Source organism: Miniopterus natalensis, chromosome 16, assembly GCF_054644295.1.
Source record: "Miniopterus natalensis isolate mMinNat1 chromosome 16, mMinNat1.hap1, whole genome shotgun sequence".
NCBI classification, from domain to species: domain Eukaryota; kingdom Metazoa; phylum Chordata; class Mammalia; order Chiroptera; family Miniopteridae; genus Miniopterus; species Miniopterus natalensis.
This window is the reverse complement of record NC_142096.1, coordinates 9,859,935-9,882,097: the sequence shown is the minus strand read 5'-3', so window position 1 is coordinate 9,882,097 and position 22,163 is coordinate 9,859,935. Positions and strand designations below refer to the sequence as shown.

At 35.6% G+C, this 22,163-nt stretch overlaps 1 protein-coding gene across 1 annotated transcript in view; it reads left to right on the top strand.

The window, feature by feature from the left end:
• The first annotated feature begins 446 nt into the window (after window positions 1-446).
• The window catches only part of EIF3E (eukaryotic translation initiation factor 3 subunit E), a 35,061-nt gene continuing 13,344 nt past the window's right edge, over window positions 447-22,163 (top strand). The window contains exons 1-7 of the mRNA XM_016224277.2: window positions 447-554; window positions 4,764-4,878; window positions 6,337-6,454; window positions 9,760-9,802; window positions 10,849-10,953; window positions 15,937-16,062; window positions 16,743-16,867. Of these exons, the coding sequence (XP_016079763.1) occupies window positions 465-554; window positions 4,764-4,878; window positions 6,337-6,454; window positions 9,760-9,802; window positions 10,849-10,953; window positions 15,937-16,062; window positions 16,743-16,867 (722 nt within the window). The 5' untranslated portion in view covers window positions 447-464. The remainder of the gene's footprint in view (window positions 555-4,763; window positions 4,879-6,336; window positions 6,455-9,759; window positions 9,803-10,848; window positions 10,954-15,936; window positions 16,063-16,742; window positions 16,868-22,163) is intronic.

Sequence of the window (22,163 nt, the reverse complement as noted above, 5' to 3'; positions counted from 1 at the left end):
TATGGCTCTGCCTGTAATCTGAAATTATCTTGTTTCCTATCTAAAAACGACTTAACAAACGCTTACAAGGCGATTACTGTCTGCGAAATTAAAGCTCAGGTTCCCCCTCGCAAGTACTTTCTGGAGAGCACGGGCCTCGTCGTGTCCTCTGCCCGCGTGACAACGCACCCTGCGGTGCCCCAGCCGTCCATGCCGCGTCTTCGCTATTTGTTTGCGGAGCGGGTGGCAGGACAGACTTTCCAACAGAGGAAACGCGCCCGCCGCGCCGCCGGGTCCCGGAGCAGCCCAGAGCCTGGGAAGCGCCGCGCCTGCGCGATGGCTCTCCCCGCGCCGGGGACTGAGCCCCGCCCCTTAGCCGGGGCCGGTTTCACCACGGCGCATGCGCGCTACCGGACCTGTCTGTTCGTTTGTCGGCGCTACCAATAAAGTTTTAGTGAGCGGAGGCTCTCCTTTTCCTTGGCAAGATGGCGGAGTACGACTTGACTACTCGCATCGCGCACTTTCTGGATCGGCATCTGGTCTTTCCGCTGCTGGAGTTTCTCTCGGTGAAGGAGGTGAGCGGGGCTCTACGCGCGAGGAGGTGGTGGGAGGGCGTGAGGCGCGGGGCGAGGCCGGGGGGCGGCGGCGGCGCCCCGGGCCGGCCTGACACACGTGTGGGGCGGCCGCGAGTTTGGTCGCGGGCCGGCAGTGAGGGCCGGCTGGTGGCTCAGCGTCGTCGGGGTTGATGGGCGCCGCGGCCTCGCGCCCCGAGGAGGGGCGAGGTGGCTGCCGGAAGTGCAGGGCCGTGAGCCGCCTCGGCGTCACCGGTGGAGGTGCCCGCGCCCGGGGCACTTCCGCGCCGGTTCCTCTCGGAGGTGGACGGTTCGCCGCGGGCCTCGCCCCAGGCCGCCTGCTGAGAGCAAACGCGGGCTTAGAGATTCTCTTTTTCCTTCGGGAACTGCGGGCAGGCCTGCGCTTGGCCTGCCGGATCGTCTGGATTAGTTTTCTTACACGGACACCCAGCACTTGAATTTCCATGAAGTTGCGAGTTCTTGGCACTGAGTTTCCCTTCTCGTCCCATCAGCAGCCACTTCTCCTAGCGCCGCCGCGTTTTGTTGGACGGGGACGGGGGCCCTACCCGCCCGGGAAGCGAAGCCGACACCTTTTAGCCTAGAAGTGGTTTTCCAGTTACGGGTTCCTAGACTTCGAGTGTTTTGAATTGGTGGTTAACGTTAATTTAGCTACTCAAGGAAAAGTTTTGAAATGTTGAGCTTAGGTTATACTTTGAGTTTACCGGGAAATTGATGAACTTTAGTAATCATCCAGTAGTATTACTGTGATGAAGGGGTTCGAATATAGGCCAGAAAAATAAACGAATTCTGTTCCTGGAAGCAGGTTACAGTGTGTCTACTTAGGGAACTCTAGGTGAGGGAAATAGATTGTGTGTCCCAACAGCAGTAAGACAAAAAAACCCAACAAATAAACATTAATCTGTTCTGATAACTTTTCAAGTCTTTCTGTACATGGTTTATTGGACAGACATAGTCCTCAAATTCACATGATCCTTTCCTAAACAAATATAGACAACTCTAAAGTTGCTGATGCTAGGGAATACCAAGTTTATTTTCAAAATGTTCAAGAATGTCTTTCCTTATAAAGCTTTATTTTGAAAGGACTTATTTTTGCCGTGGCTTTTCTTCACATAGGACGTACTTACACCCGTAGAGCTTGGATATAATACTCCAGGTCTGCCTTCTGTTTCCTTTTCTGGATAAGTAAGGATAATTTGCCACAGCTCAAGGAATAGAGAAATAACCATATTTTGAAATCCTCTGCCAGCTACTTGTAGAAATGCTTTTAAACTAACCAGATTTCATATTTTTATAATGTGTTCTTTATACTTTCATTTTTCAAGACAGATAAAAGGGAGGAATATGTAAGTGTGTATCATAGGGCAAAACTAAAACTATAAATGGCAGCTGAGAATCAGTGGAAAACAACTGTGCCCAGTACTTCCTTCCCTGGAGAGAACGTTGGTGAGGTGGCCACAGTGCACCCAAGAGGCAGGCAGACAGTTGCTGGAATATTTATTTAGCAACTGCTAAGTATAGGGCTACTGTGGAGATGTGATAAATCCCAGGTAAAATCCAGACACCTCACCGCTAAAACCGCACCTGTCCTTTAGAGGAGAAAAGGTCTGTACGTATAAGGTAAAAAGTAATGTGTGAAAGAAGTACTGGAAGAGTGCTCTCAAAATTGAGATTCTAGTCAGTGGGCAAAAGGACTTTGAGGAAGAGAGGCTTTATGTTGAGTTTTGAAGGCGGTGAGGAGAGTCAGTGATCAGGATACATGAGGGCAGTTTGATCAGTTGCAGAATATAAGCTCCATGAGAGCAGGAACTTTGTTTTGTTCTTTGCTCTGTTCTCAAAACATAAAGTAGAGTCTGGCATAAAGGCTTTTAGTGATTATTTAATAAATGAGTAAATCAATACATATTTGTGTCTGCTGTTTTATATTCTCATGTGAAGTGGAAGGCCAAGTAGTGTTTAGGATTCTGAGCACTACTAGACTCCTACTTGGTTTAGGATCCTGGCTCTGTCACTTAATACTGCTGTGCCCAAAAGAATTCCATTCTTCTCATTGGTAGATCTATATTATGAAAAATTTCATTCCATTGTTATAATATTTTTTTATTTCAAAAAGAATTGTGAAAAGTTTTTCTTTCTTAACAGTACTTACATATAGTATCCTTGAAAAGCCTAAAATAATTTCTATCTGCCCTTTACAGAATAAGTGTGCTTAAGAGGCTAAATTAGAGAGGGTGATAGAGAAACCAGTAATGTCTGATGGCAGAGGAGCAATACTTTGACTCTACAGTAGAGAGAGACAGTACAGATGAAAAGCTAATAATGGTTGGCGAGGAGAAGGGGCCATGCTAGGGAAAGGATGTTTTCACCTAAGATTAGGGTTTCTATAGAGCAGGTTGAAAGGGCACGTCAATTTTTTTTTTTTTTTTTTTTTAGTATATCTTTATTGATTTCAGAGAGAGGAAAGGAAAGGGAGAGAGAGAAGCATCAATGATGAGAGAGTCATTGATCAATCCCGCAGCCTGGGCATGTGCCCTGACCGGGAATCGAACCCCGATCGCCTGGATCCTAGGTCGACGCTCAACCGCTGAGCCACGCCCGGCCGGGCAGGAGCGTCAATTTTTTAAGTAAACTTTTTATTATGTATTACATTCATACAGAAAATTACCCAAATACAAATGCTTTTTTCAAAGTGAACACAATCCAGATCAATAAATAAAACATTAAAAACACCTTAAAAACTTTTTTTCTGACCCCTTTTAGTCATTACTAACATCTCCCAAAGGTAAGCACTAGTGTGATGCTAGAATAGTTTTGCCTGGTTTTGATTTTATGTAAATGGAATTAAGCATTCACCAGCATGTACTACTTTGTATGATTATTTTTTTTGTGTCCAACATTGTGAAGGTCATCCAAGATTTAGGATGGCAGTAGTTTGTTGATTTTAAATGCTGAATATTAATTCAGTCTAACATTGGTAGACTTGGCTGTTACAAATACTGCTGCTATGAACATCATTGGAAATGCTATTTCTCTTGGGTACCTAGGAGCAGAATTACTGGGTCAAAATATATGTTTAACTTTAGGAGATAAAAATAGCTTTCCAAAGTGGTTGTATACCAGCCAGCAAAGTAAATGTTTGTTACTCTACATCTACCCAGCACTGGTGGTGTCAGTTTTTTAGTTTTTAGTGTCGTTTTAGCTTGCATTTTCTTTTATGAGTAATGAAGTTTAGAACCTTTTGAATGTCTGTTGGCCATTTGATTAAATTTTCTGAAGTGCCTATTAATCTTTTAGCCATTTTCAGTTGTATTGTCTCTTAGTATTTTGTAGGAGTTCTTTATGTGGTTTGGAAGATTCAGTTTTGATCTCATGGGTATACCAATTTGACCACCTTCATCTTTTTGTGGTGTGAAATGTGGAATCTTCTGCATTTTTTTCTCCTTGACAAAATTAAACTTAGTATAAAAACCTTTCTTTTGCTGAAGCCCGTGTTGATGACTATCTGATTAAAAAATTATTTTTATTTTTATTGCTTTCTCCCTGAATGCTATTGTTAGAATTCCTAAATATTGCTTAATACACTTCATGTTTATGAGAGTTTGCTTATTTGGTCCCTTTACTATGGGTTAAATTATATTTCTTGAACTCTTTGCAAAGCAAAACCTGATATGACATGACTGACTTAGAGAATTGGTTGCTAATTATGTTTCAGTGGTATGGATGGGGAAGCATTATAAAGGACTGTAACTAGTGAAAATAAATGTGGGGGTAGAAGAGAGGCTACCTTAAGTAGAAATGGTCAGGCATCACGTGGATGTTGAGATATTAAAATGGTAAATAAATTTAATAGTGGATTTCTAATTACCTGGATATGGAGAGGAGACGACTGTTTGTGCTTACCAGTGGAGTTGGTGTGGTTTTTTACTTAGGCACTGCAAAGGATAAAAAATGGCTTGTAGGGACACATAAAAAATAAGGTAATCAGAAGTAGGTGGGAATGGATCTGCAGTGTGCAGTTGCCTTCATTTTTAAATTATTAGGTAAACAAAATATTCTTAGTTTCTGTAGGTTGATTGCTTGTCTTCTTACATGAGGGTGAATTAAAATATATTTCCAGGTCAACTAATCTTAGTACTAATCATTTTATTTGGAGGAACTTCATTGTACTTATTAGAAAGTAATTTTCTCTTGCAGATTTATAATGAAAAGGAATTATTACAAGGAAAATTGGATCTTCTTAGTGATACCAACATGGTAGACTTTGCTATGGATGTATACAAAAACCTTTATTCTGATGATATTCCTCACGGTAAGTTTTGTCATTAGAACTGAACTGAAGCTTGTCTTGTGAACAGAGGATGTGTGAATTAAAGTTTTGTGATTTATAAAAGGGCTTTAGCCATAAGTCTTAATAATTTAAAAGTTCTTTAAATGAAAGGTAATGTAGGTCTTCTAAAGCATATTATTTTCTCATCATCAAAGGTGTGAAGCTACTTTGAAATGTCATCGTCAGATACCTTTGGTTCATAGTATAATGAAAGTTGTGCTTCTGAATCAGATTGTTACCTTAGAATTATCTGAGAATTTGGCAGTTTTTTTGGTTTGCTAGCTTTTTCAGTAAGTATCTTGTGTTCCTTATAGATTTATTTTTCGTCTGAGTATGGCCATGGTCCTCAAAAGTGTAGTCCCCAGGACCAGCATCATCAGTTCTCTTGGGAGAGCTTGTTAGAAATGCAAATCCTCTGGCCATACCCCAGATCTACTTAATCAGAAATTGTTGGCTGAGGCCCAGCACCCAAATTGGAGAATTACTGGTCCAGTGTTTACCAAATCCATGTTTTCTGTGTTAATGTTCCTTAAAAAAAGGTGGTCTGTAAGTTTGAAAAATACTGAAAAATTCTATATCATTTCTTTTATGTACATAGTATTTTAAAAGAATCTAAGAACTCTTTCAGTAGAGAAATACAATTTACTTTGTTTAAATTGACATCTCTCAAAATTTGATCACAGATCCCCTTCTGTATTTGAGAAACACTGGTCTAGTGTATACTTTGTAATATGTAATGCAGAGTTATTACATTAAACATAATCATCTTTTGACTTATATCACAGTTCCCTGCAATAACATTCACTCTTTAAATTTTAGTTTGTGGTGAAAAAGTTCTTATTGAAACTTCAAAACATGCTAGCAGAGAAGGTTATATGTGAGTTTTCTCTGACTCTTCATGATACAGTAAAAAGAAACTATAGAATTGGGTTTGAGAGATTACAGAACTAGTACATTTATAGCAACAAGAGAGATTACTGACTGGATTTTAATTCCATTGAACCTAGTTGAAAACCTGTAGTAATAATGTAAATTCCTCTGAACCTCTGTTCAGAAACTCTCGGATAACATATTCACCTGAGAGAATTTATCGAGAACAAATATAAACACTGGGAATGAAGTCTCTGAAATGTAGAATGAGATCATTTTTCCCTTGACACTCTTCCCTTCTTTCCTCCCCTCCCCCAGGCTGTATCTGTATATTCCCCAGTTTCTCTTAAGAGTAAAAGGAGGATTCCTTCTTCCGTTATGTGCCTTTGCAGTGCTAGAAAGAAGAAATTTGATCTGGGGAAGTTATTGAGTTGGTGGTTATTGGCATATGAATCTATAAGGGTAAATACATATATGCAAAGTTTAAATAAAATGAAAAATTTCCAGAGACATCCTCCTGGGGAGCAGTTATAGTTTAACATTATAGTACTCCTTTGCATTTTTAATTAGCTTTGAGAGAAAAAAGAACCACAGTTGTTGCACAACTGAAACAGCTTCAGGCGGAAACAGAACCAATTGTGAAGATGTTTGAAGATCCAGAAACTACAAGGCAAATGCAGTCGACCAGGTAACCTCTCTTTACATGGAATTAAAAAAATTACCTTTTCTGGATTAATACAAATGCAAATTCAGACTTTAATTGATTCCTTTATGTATTGTTTTTTATTTATCCTTTTTGTGTAGGGATAATAATAAATGTTAATACTAAATTGTTTTTAGAACTTGTTTACCATTTACCTAAATTTGATTATGTTGCATCAGCTCTGTCTACTTCCCCCCCTTTCCAGTGGACATTTGGCAATGTGTGGAGACATTTTTGGTTTTCACAACAGGAGGGGTGATACTGGCACCTAGCAAGGAGTAGCCAGAGATGCTGCTAAACATCCTACAGTGCTTTGAACAGTATCCCACCCTCCAAAAAGAATTATTCAACCCATAATGTCAGTAATACTGAGGTTGATAAACGCTGTGTTTGGGCAATACCTAGAGCACATGGGTTACTAGCTGTAAGGAAAACCTGAGCTCGCTTTATCAGTTTGCTACATTCTCCCATATCCTTCCAGCCTGATGCCCAGTCCAAGGAGGGTAGTGTAGAGCTGATAAGGTTATTTTATTCCTAACTTCTCCTTAGCTAGAAATAGACTTATTGTTTGGTTTCCAAAGAAAATGTGTTGCCTTACTCTGACTTACTGTATATCACTAATTGAAGCCCTTTAAGTTGTTTGAAATGTTTAAAAATAAAATCTACTAAATAGAATGTTGCCATTGTAGTAAACCTTAACTACCAATACATTTACTTGAGGAATTGCAGAAGATTCTGCCATGTTGTACCTTTAGTTCGTAAGATATGTGATCAAGCCACATTTTAGAGAGGCTGGCTCTGAATTTTCACTTGTGATTTGGGAAAGTGTTGCCAGATATTTTTTAGAAAAGCAACAAATACTATACTAATGCTATACCATATTTATAATGTGTTCTACTGTACCACACCATATTTTACTACATATGTATACACACAGGCATATACATACACATACACAGAGATAGCTATATCTTACAAAGCTATCATATATATGTCTATTTATATATAGCCATCTGTGTGTGTGTGTGTGTGTATATATATATGTAAAATACTAAACTACTTATATATACTTACAATGAGTAATTATAGACCTTCAAGTCACATGTAAGTGACCGCAGAGGGACAGCTGAAATAATCCAGAAGTTAAGGTACAAGAGAAAATTTAGGATTTAAGTTCCAAATTTAGTCTAGTCACATAAACACTTGAAAATAATGAGATTAGGATATGAATAAGGTGAGTATGGATTTGTTCACCAAATATTAGGGAGAGAACTCCTTATAGCTTAATAGCCACTAAATTGGAGATAAATGAAAGGATGGAATTGTGTGTTAAAAACTTGTAACCCGGCCCCGGCTGGGCTTGGCTCAGCGGTTGAGCGTCGACCTGGGATCCAGGCAATCAGGGTTCGATTCCTGGTCAGGGCACATGCCCGGGTTGCGGGCTGCAGCCAATCAATGACTCTCATCATTGATGTTTCTATCTCTCTCTCTCCCTCTCCTTTCCTCCCTCTGAAATCAATAAAGATATATTTAAAAAACAAAAAAAAACCACTTGTAACCCAATTAAACATATAAACTACTTTCAAAGTAATAACCTCCCTGCCAACTTCACATTTTTAAACTTTATTGAACATACCATGTTGTGCTTCTAGTACTTTCCCAGAAATACCCTATCAGCCAGAGGACAGTGAAGGGTCTGAGGAATGTAACATTTACTCACTATGATCCACATCAAGTGTTAAGGTTTTTTTATGTCTTTATGTTGAAATTTCATGCACATTTCATGTTCTGTTTTATAATATACCGATGTTAATTTTAGTGATAACGTATTCACCCCTCATTAAATAAATCTTCAAGTAAAAGTATGCTTCTGAAAGACATACCACAGCATGCATTCTTGTAAGAAGCATAAAAAATGTTTTTATATTTGAAAATGCCTAGAAGGTAGGCACTTGTACCCGTCTATCACTTGTTTTTTGGTGTCTTTGTCACCATTTTACCATCCTGCCAACATATCAAATTATGCAAAGCAAAAAAAAAGAAAAAAAAAGTTAAATTGGGTTATTTGACACTTTGGTATGGATAATTATATAGGGTGTGTAGCATACATGTCATATAAGTTAGGCATGATTTATTAATCTTGTAAATTTGCTAAATTACAGCCCTTGTGAAAAATATAAACTAATTAGGAGAGGGACAAAATTTATATATAGGATTAATTCCTACTAGTTTGTGCAGTAACCCATTTCAATCTCTGTTCTTTAAGAATATATTTTGTATTGGAAATGTACTCTCAAGAGAGCAAATACAGAAACTCCTCGACTTATGATGGGTTCTGTCCTGGTAAACCTATGATAAGTTGAAAATATCATAAGTAAAAAATGCATTTAATATACCTAACCTACCCAACATCATAGCATAGCATAGCCTATGTTAATCTCAGAACACTTTCATTAGCCTACAGTTGGGAAAAATCATCTAATACAGTGAATACACTGTAGCGTGTCAGTTGTGTTTTTTTGTGTGTGTGTTTTTTTTAAATATATCTTTATTGATTTCAGAGAGAGGAAAGGAGAGGGAGAGAGAGAGATAGAAACAGCAATGATGAGAGAGTCATTGATCAAGCCCACAACCAGGGCATGTGCCCTGACCAGGAATCTAACCCCGATCACCTGGATCCCAGGTCAGCGCTCAACTGCTGAGCCATGCCCGACCAGGCGAGTGTCAGTTGTTTATCCTCATGATCGCAAGACTGACTAGGAGCTGTGACTTTACTGCTGCTCCCCAGCATCATGAGAGAGTTATCACACCACATATTGCTAGCTCATGAAAAGACCAAAATTCAAAATTTGAAGTGCGTATCATTTTTGCACCATTACAAAGTTGAAAATTGGTATGTCAAACCATCTTAAGTTCGGGACCATCTGTATCATTTTTGGTAGGTTACCACCTAAGTAGACTATTGATCTTTTTATAGAAATAGTCAGAATGTTCTGGTTTTATTATTTAAAAACACTTCTAAAGTCTTTACCTTAGATGTGGTAGAACAGAACACGTGATTGTCAATTAGGACTAAAAAATATGAAATGAATTTTGAAGTTTGCAATTCTTTGAGTTTTTATTCCTTGTTCAAAACATGTAATGTTCTGTTTATTCTGGAAGTCTTGTTTACTTTTGGTGTTTGGGTATTAAGGTATTTAAAGTGGCTTTATGTGGATAAGTTAGAAGTTGGATATGCTTATTTTTTCCGTGGACTATGAAATGTAGTAATTTTTGTTTTTTTTATTAAGGGATGGTCGGATGCTGTTTGACTACCTGGCGGACAAGCATGGTGTAAGTCATGTCTTTAAAATTTTTGTAGTTGTCATGTTATAAGGGTAATCAAAGAATAGTGCTGTATAGATAGGTTCCTGGCTCTACAAGAATATAATTTCTAGATTCATTTATTAAGTGTAATACCTGGTATGTTTTTAAAACTCTAGTTTTTAAAAATTACCAATGATAGGAAAATAATAGACTTATCTTTAGATAACAGAAATTCTCAAAACTTTGGATTTATTTTTTTTCAGAATAATCAGATAATAGTGTTTTATATTTCTGATGGATTAGCCAATAAGTAAAGACAGAACTAAATTTGAATTAGAAATGTCTTGATTAATAAAATTAAGTAAAACTTTGGCTGCCTTGTGGAACAGAGTAGCTCTTAACATTATCAAGGCCTTCATAAAACCCCAAATTCATAAATAAAGGAATGTTACAGGCTTTTCTAGCCATCTCCCACTCCTCTTTCCCTTGCTTTAACTCAAAGCCTAAAGCTTTGCATATAATCACTTCTGTAAGTTGCATTCAAGTGTTATCTCTCATTTAGCTACTATTGTAACAAAGAGGCATGCTCACCACTGCAGATTACTTGTTTTGGTTTCCATGTAGAATGTTTAGTGGATTTGTTAATGGTCTAGTCTGGAGCCCTTCTCTTAGATTTGTTCACTTTCACTTGCATCAGCTCTAAAAGTTGGCGTAAATTTGGAGCCAGTTTTCACAGAGAACAGTTTACTGTACTGAATCACAAAACCTTACATATGTTTGGTAGTTGTCTAAACTGAGCCACCAGCTAAGAGACTTAATACATCAAACTTTCAGCAGCAATTCAAGTTTGTATCAATTGTAACAAATTAGGTATCATTACAATTCATAATTCTTTGAGGCTAGAACTATGAATGTTGAATTTACCAATTCCTAATTTATGTTTTAAGGTTATTTATTTTTGGTGGCACCTTTTGGGGTACTTTGAAAATTTACTTCTGAGGACATTTAAAGGAGTAAATTTTAAAGCTCAAAATTAAAAAGTAGAGCTCAGCTTTTTTTTTTTTTTTTTTTAGTTTAGGCAAGAATATTTAGATACACTCTACAGGTATGCAAAATTCCAGTATGAATGTGGGAATTACTCGGGAGCAGCAGAATATCTTTACTTCTTTAGAGTGCTGGTAAGTAAGTTTTTCTTTACCCTCTCTTCTGGTAGGGTTCTGTTGGGTTCTCAAAACATGTCTATAGATTGGGGTCTCCCATCTGTTAGCAGCAGTTGTTGGTAAAAGGAGAAAAAAACTTTCCCCACCAAAAAAAAAAAAAAAAATAGATACAGGAAACCCTGTACAGAGCCTCAAAATTTGGAGGGAAAATGAACTTGTCCTTGGAACCCCCAAAAGTGGGAACCACTGATTTGTTATTTTATGTATAATTGTATTTTAGCGTTAGCAGAATTCTGTCATACAATGAATATTACTGTACAGAACAGTGAATGGCACATTTTCAGTGCTCAATAAATATTTATTGAATAAATCCATTATTCTGGTATATGTACTCCTTAAACTTGTTCTAAACAACTTAGTTTTGTAATCCACTATTAGAATATAAATCTCAGTGGTTTTTCATTATGCAGGGAGTAGATGAGCTTATTTGGTACTGTTTAGAGCAAATACCTTCCCTGGTATCTTGATTTGTCTGTTTCACAAGTTCCTAGATTCAGTGCTTTTCTTAAGGAAGGAGAATTCTGTGAAGCTCACACCTTTAAATTCACAGATATTTTTTCTCACTCTGCCTTTTCTTTAGATACTTGTATTAATACATGCCTTCTAGAGTTGTCAGAATGCCCTGGATTTAATTAACCTCTCATTTGAGAAATTATAATTTGTTACTCACTTTGGTTAGTAAGCAAGTACCTATGTCTCTGATTTCTATAGTTAATGCTAGTAGTTGGGAAATGACTTCTTTTAGGAAAACTTTATGTCTTTTAACTTTGGAAGAATTTGTTTCTTTTCTCTATTTTCTGGTGCCTTTTTCTTTTAGCCCAACATGTCTCAAAGAAAAGACTTGTGGCTGCTATTTTGGTTGTTTTCTCGGAAATTAAATTTTCTATTTTGTGGGGGTTGGGATTGGTGTTAATTCAGATAATTTCTACACCTAAAAAACTACTTAGACAACTTCATTTTTTAAAAGTGCCTTTCTCTAAAGAAATCCAGGTTTTCAGTTTATTTCCAAGATTGATTTGTAATAAGAATATTTTTCTCTTGCTCCCATTTGTAAGCAAATCTTAATTTACAGGTTAGCTGTGGTTAGCTTGCAAGTGCATTGAAGGTAATCGGTGATGCTAAACTTGTAGTGAATTATCAGAAAATTCCATCAGTTTTACTTTGAATATTATGAAGGATTTAGGAGAGCAAAAGTTGATTACTTTGGAAATGTAAACAGCTTAAACCAGGATTGTAAAATCAGAAGGCTGATATGATTACAGGAACATGAAAAGAGCTGGTTATTCATATCATTTGTTAATGCTGGGAGTGAATTTTGAGAATGAAGATTTAGTGTCATGTTAGAGTTCTAGCACAGTAAATTTATTGTTGCTGGTTAGTGAGTGAATGTGCCATTTTGCTAAGACATGGAAACTTAAGGTAACTGCTGGAAATCCAGATATTGAAACTCTTCTAGCATATCCACCCTTGAAAGCAGGTTAGTATGAAGAGCCAACTGTAATGACATGGACTTGAGCCAAAGTAGTATGCATGAACCTTTTGGGGATTAAAAAACGTGCTGTGCTGCTACAAAAAGCTTTTATCCAAACACATATCATGTATTCTAGTTTTAATAGTATTATTATATTTATGTAGTATGGTTTTATAATTAAGTCTGAAAATTTCTACAAGTGATAGATATATACTTACAGGTTTGGGGAGTTTTTGTTTACTTTTTTTAAATATGAAGATCCAAGTTACTTCCCAACCTTAAAAAATTCTGGGTTAGTTTTAGCTTTCACATTGACGAAAAAAATGTTACGCTGGAACTCAAATGACATGAGGTTAAGTAATTGAATACCATTATCTGAACACAAAATTAATATTTTACATTAAGAGCAGTCAACATATAGTCATTGAATAGTGCTTAGAAATTATGTGCAATTAATGTTTAAATTTTTCCCAGCTTGTGCCACAAAACATTTGAGGTAGATGGGAGTTGGTCATCTTCTGTTGGCATATTGATAGAGGCTAACAAAGCTCAGTTTTAATGAAATAAAAATTATTTTACTTCTCTTTTTCTTTTTATTGAGATAGGCAGTACTATAAAATGAATGTATTTGTTTGAAATTTTGTTACTAGCAAGGATAAAAATCGTGTTTTGGATTTGGGATGAATACTGTCAATGTTTTACTTATGTGGGTTTTTTTGTGTGTGTTTTTGCAATAGCCTTTTTTTCATTTCTAAATTCTTTTCTGGTGATTGGTAATTCTTCTAAATCTATGGTTAGGGAAACATAAGCTATGAAAGAACCATTGTAACTATGATCTGAGATTAGAATTTGACTCTCCAAATGACCTATTGTAGGTCAGTGTTGTATAAATTAAAGCTGTGTGACCCTAGAATCTACCTTTATTTTAAAAAGACTTGGTGGCTTTTAGAAGACATCAAGGAATGTTTAGATATGCCCTATTTGGAGGTGAAACTTCTTTGATTTGTGCTCCAAGAAATGCATTGATTTGAAATGACACAGTGAAGCAGATTTGGTAGAAATGTTCTAACATTTTTGTTTTAAAAGTTATTAACATTGTATTTTAATTATTTTGTTAAAATCTGCCCTCACTGTGGCCCTTGGTCTGGTTCCAAAATACAACCCCTCCCCTCATCCAGCAGCTATTTGAAATAAAAATGATTTTAAGGTATAACAACTCTTATTTATCATCTTTTTGTAGGCTTGTTTGTTTCTTTGTTTTTTCCACTCAGAATTAAACATTTTTTTACTGTTAAGTACATGGCATTTGATTTAAAGTTACTTTTCCTTGACTTAGAAAGCTTGAGAAATTATGACTTTTGGAAGCTTTAGGATATTGACAGAAATTTTGGATCTAATTTACCCAGTTTGATAATGTCAGTATAAAAGACATCTATTTCATATTGATTTTCAGATACACAGTCTGATACATTTTCTGAAATTGGAATGTGTCTTAAATTGATTGTGGTTTGGATTTAACAAACATAAAATAATAGCGTATCCTTAAAATTGATGGCATCTTAGATTTGATGTAATATTTTAATACTCAGACTTCTTTGTTAGGATCAAACATTTTATCCTTTATAACTTGAACAGTGATTTCATGGTTTTTTATAAATCAGTTTTTAAATTCCAGTGAGTATTGACAAATGCATATACCTATGCAACGACCACTAAATCAAGATAACGGATCTCTCTCTTCCTCCAGAAAGACCCTTATTCCCCTTTGTAGTTATACCTTATCCTGGTTTATCCATTGATCTGCTTTTTATCCTTAAATTAGTTTTGCCTGTTTTAGAATTTCATATAAGTGGGAGGATATATGTAAGTTTGTGCCTGGCTTGTTTTGACTAGCAGATTTTTGAGATTCACTGCTGTTATTGTATATATCAGATCTATGAATATGATACAATTTGCTCATATATTCAGCTATTGATGTACATTTGGTTTACTTTGTTTTTGTCTATTACAAATAAAGTTGTCATGGATATTCATATAATTAGAACCAGTGGTTTCATGGATATGTGTCGAAATTTAATTTACAGATTTAGTTTGTTATTTGCATATTCTTAGAATTTGCTAAATGTTATTGGCTACAGTTTGGGTTAATTACTGCCATCAAAGGCAGACTCTCATTATAGGCCGAGTCTGAATTAGATATTACTGTGATTCTCGTAATTTAGACAACCTGTAGTACTTGGTAATCATTTCTAGTGTCATTGCCACTTGATACCATTTCCTGAATTTTTATATCTGTCAAATTATGGTATAATCTCTTCACATGTATTATGTCATTTAGATTGTACAGCAGCTGAGGTGGGTTCTATTACTATGCCCGTTTTATAGATGAGGAAGCTAAAGTTCAGACAGTTTGGCTCTTTATACTAAGTTGTAGAGCCAGAATTATTGGTGGTTGGATTTCTAGTCTTGCCCATGCAATTTTATTTAACATGTAATTGTACTATATACTAATAGTACTTTATAGTTGCACTACCATGTAAATGCTTCAATGAAAAATTAAATTCAAAATTTTAACTTGGGGTATAGAAATGTATTCTTTGTCCAATACCCTCACTTGCTTCTGCTGCTTTAGTCCATCTGATCATTTCAGAGTCTTTCTGCCCAATTATCTTGTCCTGTTTTGAGTGTGCTTCTTGTTTTTGTTATTTAGCACAGTCTTTATAGGTCTATGTTTTGAGTTTGAGACACTCTTTTAATAGTGGCAAGAAGAGGTAAGGTGTCCCTTAGTCTGCTCCTTCAGGTTTAGACTACAGTATAAAATTTAGAGCTTTCATGATTCAAAGTATAACTTTGGGCAAATTATACTGTCCTTACATCAGTTTCCCCTCTGCAAAATGTGGATAAAAGAATTATTCTTTACCTTGTAGGGTTTTTGTTAGGATTATATGAGAAAGCAAACTTTTATTGCTCAGTGCATATTCCTTTGATAATAATTGTTACTAAGCAGTAGACCTTTTTTTCCTCTCTTCATAACCCCTTCCATTTGTGTCATAATTTGGAAAACTTTTTTTGTTCTGGAAATAATTTCTCTAAATTATAAATGAGACCCAAAAGTCTTGATTTCCCACATCTTCACCCCTGAAGATTGCCTCTGAATCTAATCGTTTCCAAAGTTTTAGGTGCCTAAAATCTGATTAGTTGTGTATAAGTTATCTGAAATGGGTTACACAAAAACACTGGTGGTGTGTCCTAGTTTTAAGTTACTCTTTATTTGCTGATCTAGGCTGAGTACTAAAGACCTGAGGTTTTGTGTTTTTTTAAGTATAATTAAGTTAAATGAAAGTGGTTTGAATCAGTGTGATCCAATAATGATTTAGATGACTGGAGTTTTGGGTAGAGAGCCACTGGTCTTTTAGTAGACTAGATGGATATAGGGTATAGAATATAATTAATGATGATATCTCAAACAGGTTCCAGCAACGGATAGAAATGCTTTGAGTTCACTCTGGGGAAAACTGGCTTCTGAAATCTTGATGCAGAATTGGGATGCAGCCATGGAAGACCTTACACGGTTAAAAGAGACCATAGATAATAACGTGAGTTCAACATCTTTAGGATCATTTTCTGGAATTTCTATATGTTCTTCATACTTTCTGATAAGGAAAACACTGTGTACTTAAAATGAAATTAAAAAAAGACAAATAGAAGAAAAATGAAATTAAAATGTTTAGATTAGCTTTTGTTGGCCTGACATAAAAAATCACAGTGGGTTAGTGGGTTGATTGGTTTCATTGAATCTCCTTGAAGGAAGCTGTCACTTCTTTTGGCTCTTAGAGAAAAGAACTCAGTTTTCTTTTTTGTTACAACTACTTGGCCTTTTTTATCTGTGTCAGTGAAAATGACACAATAGTATTAGTGCCATCTATTATTGAAAGTCCTATGCAGAAGATGATAGTTTTCATCTATAATGTCTAATAAAACTATTTCTTTTGGAGTATTTAGTTCATTTAAAATGTTTTCTGAAGTCAGTATAATTTACAGCCTCTGTAAAAATGTCTTAGTGGACAGTATTGACTCTGTCTCTGAAAATGGTGAAATTTTGAATGTTAATGATCATGCAGATTAAAGGTCCAGAAGATTGGACTTTGATCACGACCCTAGCACATGCCTTAGAAGGTTCTCGTTTTTAGCTAAAATTCTGAGATGAGCAATGCTTATTACCTTGCCTCTTTCTCATATATTAATATTTCCTGTGTGTACTTTTTTAACCCTTTAGTCTGTGAGTTCTCCTCTCCAGTCTCTTCAGCAGCGAACATGGCTCATTCACTGGTCTCTGTTTGTTTTCTTCAACCACCCCAAAGGGCGAGATAATATTATTGATCTCTTCCTTTACCAGCCACAGTAAGTTAATTTCACTATATAATTTTGGTTTTAATTATATGAAATTACATAAGTTTTTTTTAAAACTTAAAAATGTATTTTTCTCCTACATTTGAATTTGTTGCCATTCACCCCCCCCCTTCATGTGGTATGTGGTATATGTGCTTGTTAATTGAAAAAGCTTATATGGGGGAGGATCACTTTGTAAACCACTATGCTATATACCTGAGACTAATATAAAACAATACTGAATGTCAACTGTAACTGAAAAAAATAAAAATTTTAAAAATGGTGATAAAGAAAAAGCTTATATGTAATTCTTAAGGAAATTATTTGATAAAAGTGAACTCTAAGCCCTCTATAGTGCTATGTAAGTTTGGTCCCTGGGCCAACAGCGTAAGTATCGTGCAGAATCTTGGGCCTTATCTTATGTCCATTTAGTCATATAGGATATTAAAGATTAGTATGCAAAGGTTGGAATTTTAAAAATTAATTGTTACTGCCTAATCAAGGACATAATTGAAATGCATTTTTCCAGCTGCAGAAGTGTAGTGGGGAAAAGTAACAGTGACTGTTCTTATAGCAGGACGCACTGTCTGTAGTTGTGCGAGGGTTTCCAGAAGAGTGTATTTGTTTGTTTGTAATTCACTGATGTTTAGTTATTTTACCAAGTGGTGCAGCAATAACCGTGAATCATTTGTTGAGTATTTTCATCCGCCCAAAAAAGAAACCTCGTGCCTATAGAACTATATTTTTTATAACAGAAACAACATGTTAGAAAAGTATGGAAAACTATTCAGTAGTAGTACAGCTTTCAGTTTCCACCAAAATACTGTATTTACTGTTTTCACTTGCCATAGGGTCAGGTTACCATCATATTTTCTTCCTCATTAGTAATGACTTTTCATGACTTACTTCAGTTTTGTGTCATTCTAACTTTTTTCATATGAGAATATACCCACTTGGCTTGACAGATCATTATTTCATCCATTTTCCTGGACTTGCATATTCTTTAAGTAGAACAGTTACATAGCTTGTAATTTGCCTTTGTATGTCTACAACCAGTATGTGTTTTTCAATTGTCTCTGATGGATAGTAGAAATTAATGGAAAAAGTATCATATTCTTCCACTGGTACAATTTACTGTGGTTCTTAGAGTATATATTAAATTGATAATTTATATAGGTTATGATTTCAAGCTTTTTTAAAAATATAAAAGTACTTTTGAGATAAATTATACTTTTGTCCTTGAAGTGAAAGTTTAGATGCAATTGCAGGTTAAAGTCTCTTACATCATATATATTACCATTTCTGCAATAATTTATTCTGAATCTAAAATGGAGATGATTTACACATTTGAAAAATGTTGAACTTTTAAATGTAACATAATATATAAGATAAGGTATCAGGTGTAAGATAGAGCAGTGTTTGTAGGCTATTAGAGATGAGGTTTGGCCACCAAATGTAGATGTTACTAGGGAAAAGTGCATTTGTAACATAATGCCCTCGTAACTCTCCAATTAAAAAAAGATTTAAAGTTTAGTTAGCACAAGAGTGTTTAATTTGTTTTCTAAATAAAGTTTCCAGTTTTATTAGATAGTGTCCAGAGTTTATCCTGGACTGGCCTTCCTGCCCTTCCCCTGCATGTTCTAATTGCTAGTACTTTTGATGCAGGTGTTTACCTGCTCTAGCTCAGCGTGACCCCAGGGTCCCAGCTGAAAGTTTATCCTCCAGAGTCCTACTAAGTGCTCCCCCTTTGTCCTTTTAGCTTGTCTTTCTGGAAGTGCCTTTTTCTTCTTTGTACCTCTCCGAAGTCTGCCTGCTTTTTAAGCTCCAGTTCAGGTTTACTTTCTTCATGAAGTCCTGTATATTGTGTCTACCATATATTTGGTATTTAATTATGTAATGCCTTTAAAATAAACAACTTACACTTGCCTTATCTTCTCAGTTATATTGTAAATGCATTCAAGGGCAAAATTTTTATTTTTTATGTTCTTTTAACATCCTGTACAAAATAGATATGTAAGTATTTTTTATTTGGGGGCATATTTTGTCTTTATCCTTTGATTACTAAGTGTTCTGGCTTGCAATTAGAAAAATTCCATAAAATTGCACAATTGGGGCAGGGTTCTGCTAGAGAGAGAAAAATAAAATTAGATTTCAAGTGTAAGGATGGTATAGCCTCTCTTCTTACATGGTTTATAACTCAAACAACACAAGAAGTAGTGTAAGAACATATTTAACTAAGTACAGATGCATTGTACATGCTAAACACAGTTTAACAGCTATCAGTGAGACCTGGAGAAGTTAGAAGAGTCCAGTGAAGATGAAAATTGATCTGGCCTTTAAATTTCAAGTGACAGGGAAGAAAGATCACAAGAAAGAGAAAAAGAACAAAAGAGCACAATGATCATGTGTAGGCTCTTAACCACATCTGTGGTTTCGCTTGTATTTCAACTAAATATATAATTACTGATACTATCAGAATGTGAACTAAGATAACTTTACAAGAATCACCCTTAATCCCCACTCCCCTCTTGTATGTACCAGTCTACATATATATATACATACATACATACATACATACATGGGAAGGACCTCTTCTAGCATAGAAGGTAGGGAGTTCCTGCTATCTTGGAAGTCAAGAGCCATGTTAGTGCAGTATACCAGGGGTCTGCAAACTATGGACCATTGACTAATAAATCTGGCCTATTGCCTTTTTTCTTACGGGTTGTAATACAAGAATGGCTTTTACATTTTAAATGGTTGGAAAAAAGTGAAAAGAAGAATATTCTGTGACGTGAAAAATACATGAAGTTAAAGTTTTAGTGTCCATAAATTTTTATTGGAACATAGCCACACTCATATTATGTACAGTAGTCCCCCCTTTATCTATGGAGGGTACGTTCCAAGACTCCCCAGTGAATACCTGAAACCGTAGATATTTGAACCCTATATACATTATGTTTTTTCTATACATACCTATGATAAAGCTTAATTTATAAATTAGATACAGTAAGAGATTAATAACAATAGTAATAAAATAGAGCATTTATAACAATATGTGTAATAAAAGTTATGTGGCTTTAGGACCATTGTTAAGTAAAATAGGGGTTACTTGAACTCAAGTACTGCAATAGTGCAATACTGGATCTGATAACTGAGATGGCTACTAATTGACTAATGGACAGGCAGGTAGTATATACATATATATACAGTGTGGATATGCTGGACAAAGGGATGATTCACTTTCTGGGCAGGATGGAGCATGACAGTGTGAGATTTCATCACAATACTTAGAACTGCTTGCAATTTAAAACTTATGAATTGTTTATTTCTGGAATTTTTCATTTAGTATTTTCACATTATGGTTGACCACAGGTCACTGAAACTGTGCAAGCCAAAATCACAGTTAAGGGGGGACTGCAGTATTATCTTTGGCAGCTTTTGAACTGTATGGCAGAATTGAGTTGTGACAGAGATCATACATAGTTGCACTCTCCTGGCCTCAAGTTGCTGCTTTGTGCACTGTGAATCCCAGGCATACCTAGACCGTGATTCAAGTGCTGTTTATTACCGTACTACAATGTTTTGCTTTTTTAATAACCAGTGCATACTCATCAGGTCAGAACAAGAGGAGAAAAGTGGACTTCAGATGTGCTTTTAAGGCACAGTGGGGTAGGAATTATTTTGTATCAAATTAGAAAGCAAAACATTGAATTTACACTGTAGGTATGCAAAAAGAATACAGTATACATCCATATTCCCAGACTGTAAGCACTCATAATATTCCCACTGACAGCAAAGCAACTGTCAGAAAAGTTAGGAAATTTAAAACAATATTTTAGCAGCATTTCCTCACAAAAATTAATGAAAATGCTTCAACTAGAGTAAATTTCTGAGTGGCTCTTTTGTTGGCCAAGTAAAGAAAGCCATTTACCAACGGTGATTCTGGTTCATGTTCAGTTGCAGCAGCCAAAGAAATACGTCTAGAAAAAATAAACTTGTTCAAAACTATTAGCCTTCGGTGAGAACAGTTTTGGGTTTGAAGATATTGGCAGCAACATCAACAATCAATTTAAAAACAATGGATATGATTTTTAGTGGTTTTCCTTGGCTCTTCATGAGTCAACAGATGTTACCAATATGGCTTAGTTGTTGAGTTGAGGAATCTGATGGATTTGAAGTGACTGAAGAATATGCCTCTATGAATATAATCTGTGTGGACTCTTTTACCTGCGGGCACTTGTGATTCATACTGTAGGTGAAACTATAGGTGAAAATATTTTCAGAGTTACGAACACACTAATTTAGTACAGACTGAAGTGGAATTGGCTAAGTTGTGCTAAAACTTTTGGTGGTAAATACGTATGGAGAAGAAAAAGGCTTAGTTGGACAAATTTACAAAGCTTTTGGAAATGGGAGGTGTTCAGAGCTTATGATTATTGATTGTATTATTCATCACCATGCACTTTGTGGAAAATACTTGCATCTGTGGTGTATTATTGAACCATTAGGATCCACAGTGAACTTATTTGCTGTAGTGGAGTTAATATGTATCAGCCCATGAATTTTTGTCAGAAATAGGAATAGAGTATCTTGATTTCCCCTACTACACAGCAGTTAGATGGCTTCACAATGATAAAGTTTAATTGTGACTTTTTTGAGGTTGAGGTGAGACTGGAAATTTTCTGAACAAGAAAAATTGTGCTCAACCACTATTACATCCTGAATGGCTGTGGAAATTAACTTTTGTTATTAACTAATGTTTCTTTACTAAAATTCAACCTAAAATTACAAAGTGAAATAGTACTTATATGCAAAACTTATACTGTAGTAGTTATTTTGATCATGACTAACATGTGAATCACAAATGTCTAACCACTTTATACATTTTTCATTCTTTCAAAAGTTAAAAGAAAATGAGACCATTCCCACACAAATTTGCAGCAGATAAATTTTTCGAGCCCAAAATGTAATTCCAAAAAGTTTTAAACCTCATTGTAATTACAGAGGAAATTTTTATATTTCAAAATTTATTTAGCTGTGCAATTGAATTGGAAGTGATTCATCTGCAGTATAATGATATATTAAAGGGCAATATCAGAAAAAGAATTTAGAATTGTATAAATTCTTGCCAAGTGACAAATATGCTAAAATAAAATCACATACCTGTCAATTGATAGCAGTATTTGTTGGTACTGATGTGCTTGAAAAACATTTTTAAAGATTAAATATGTAAAATCTCATTACAGATCAACATTAACAGATAAACATTTGCAATAGATTTTAATAATAGGAGTCTCTAACATTTGAA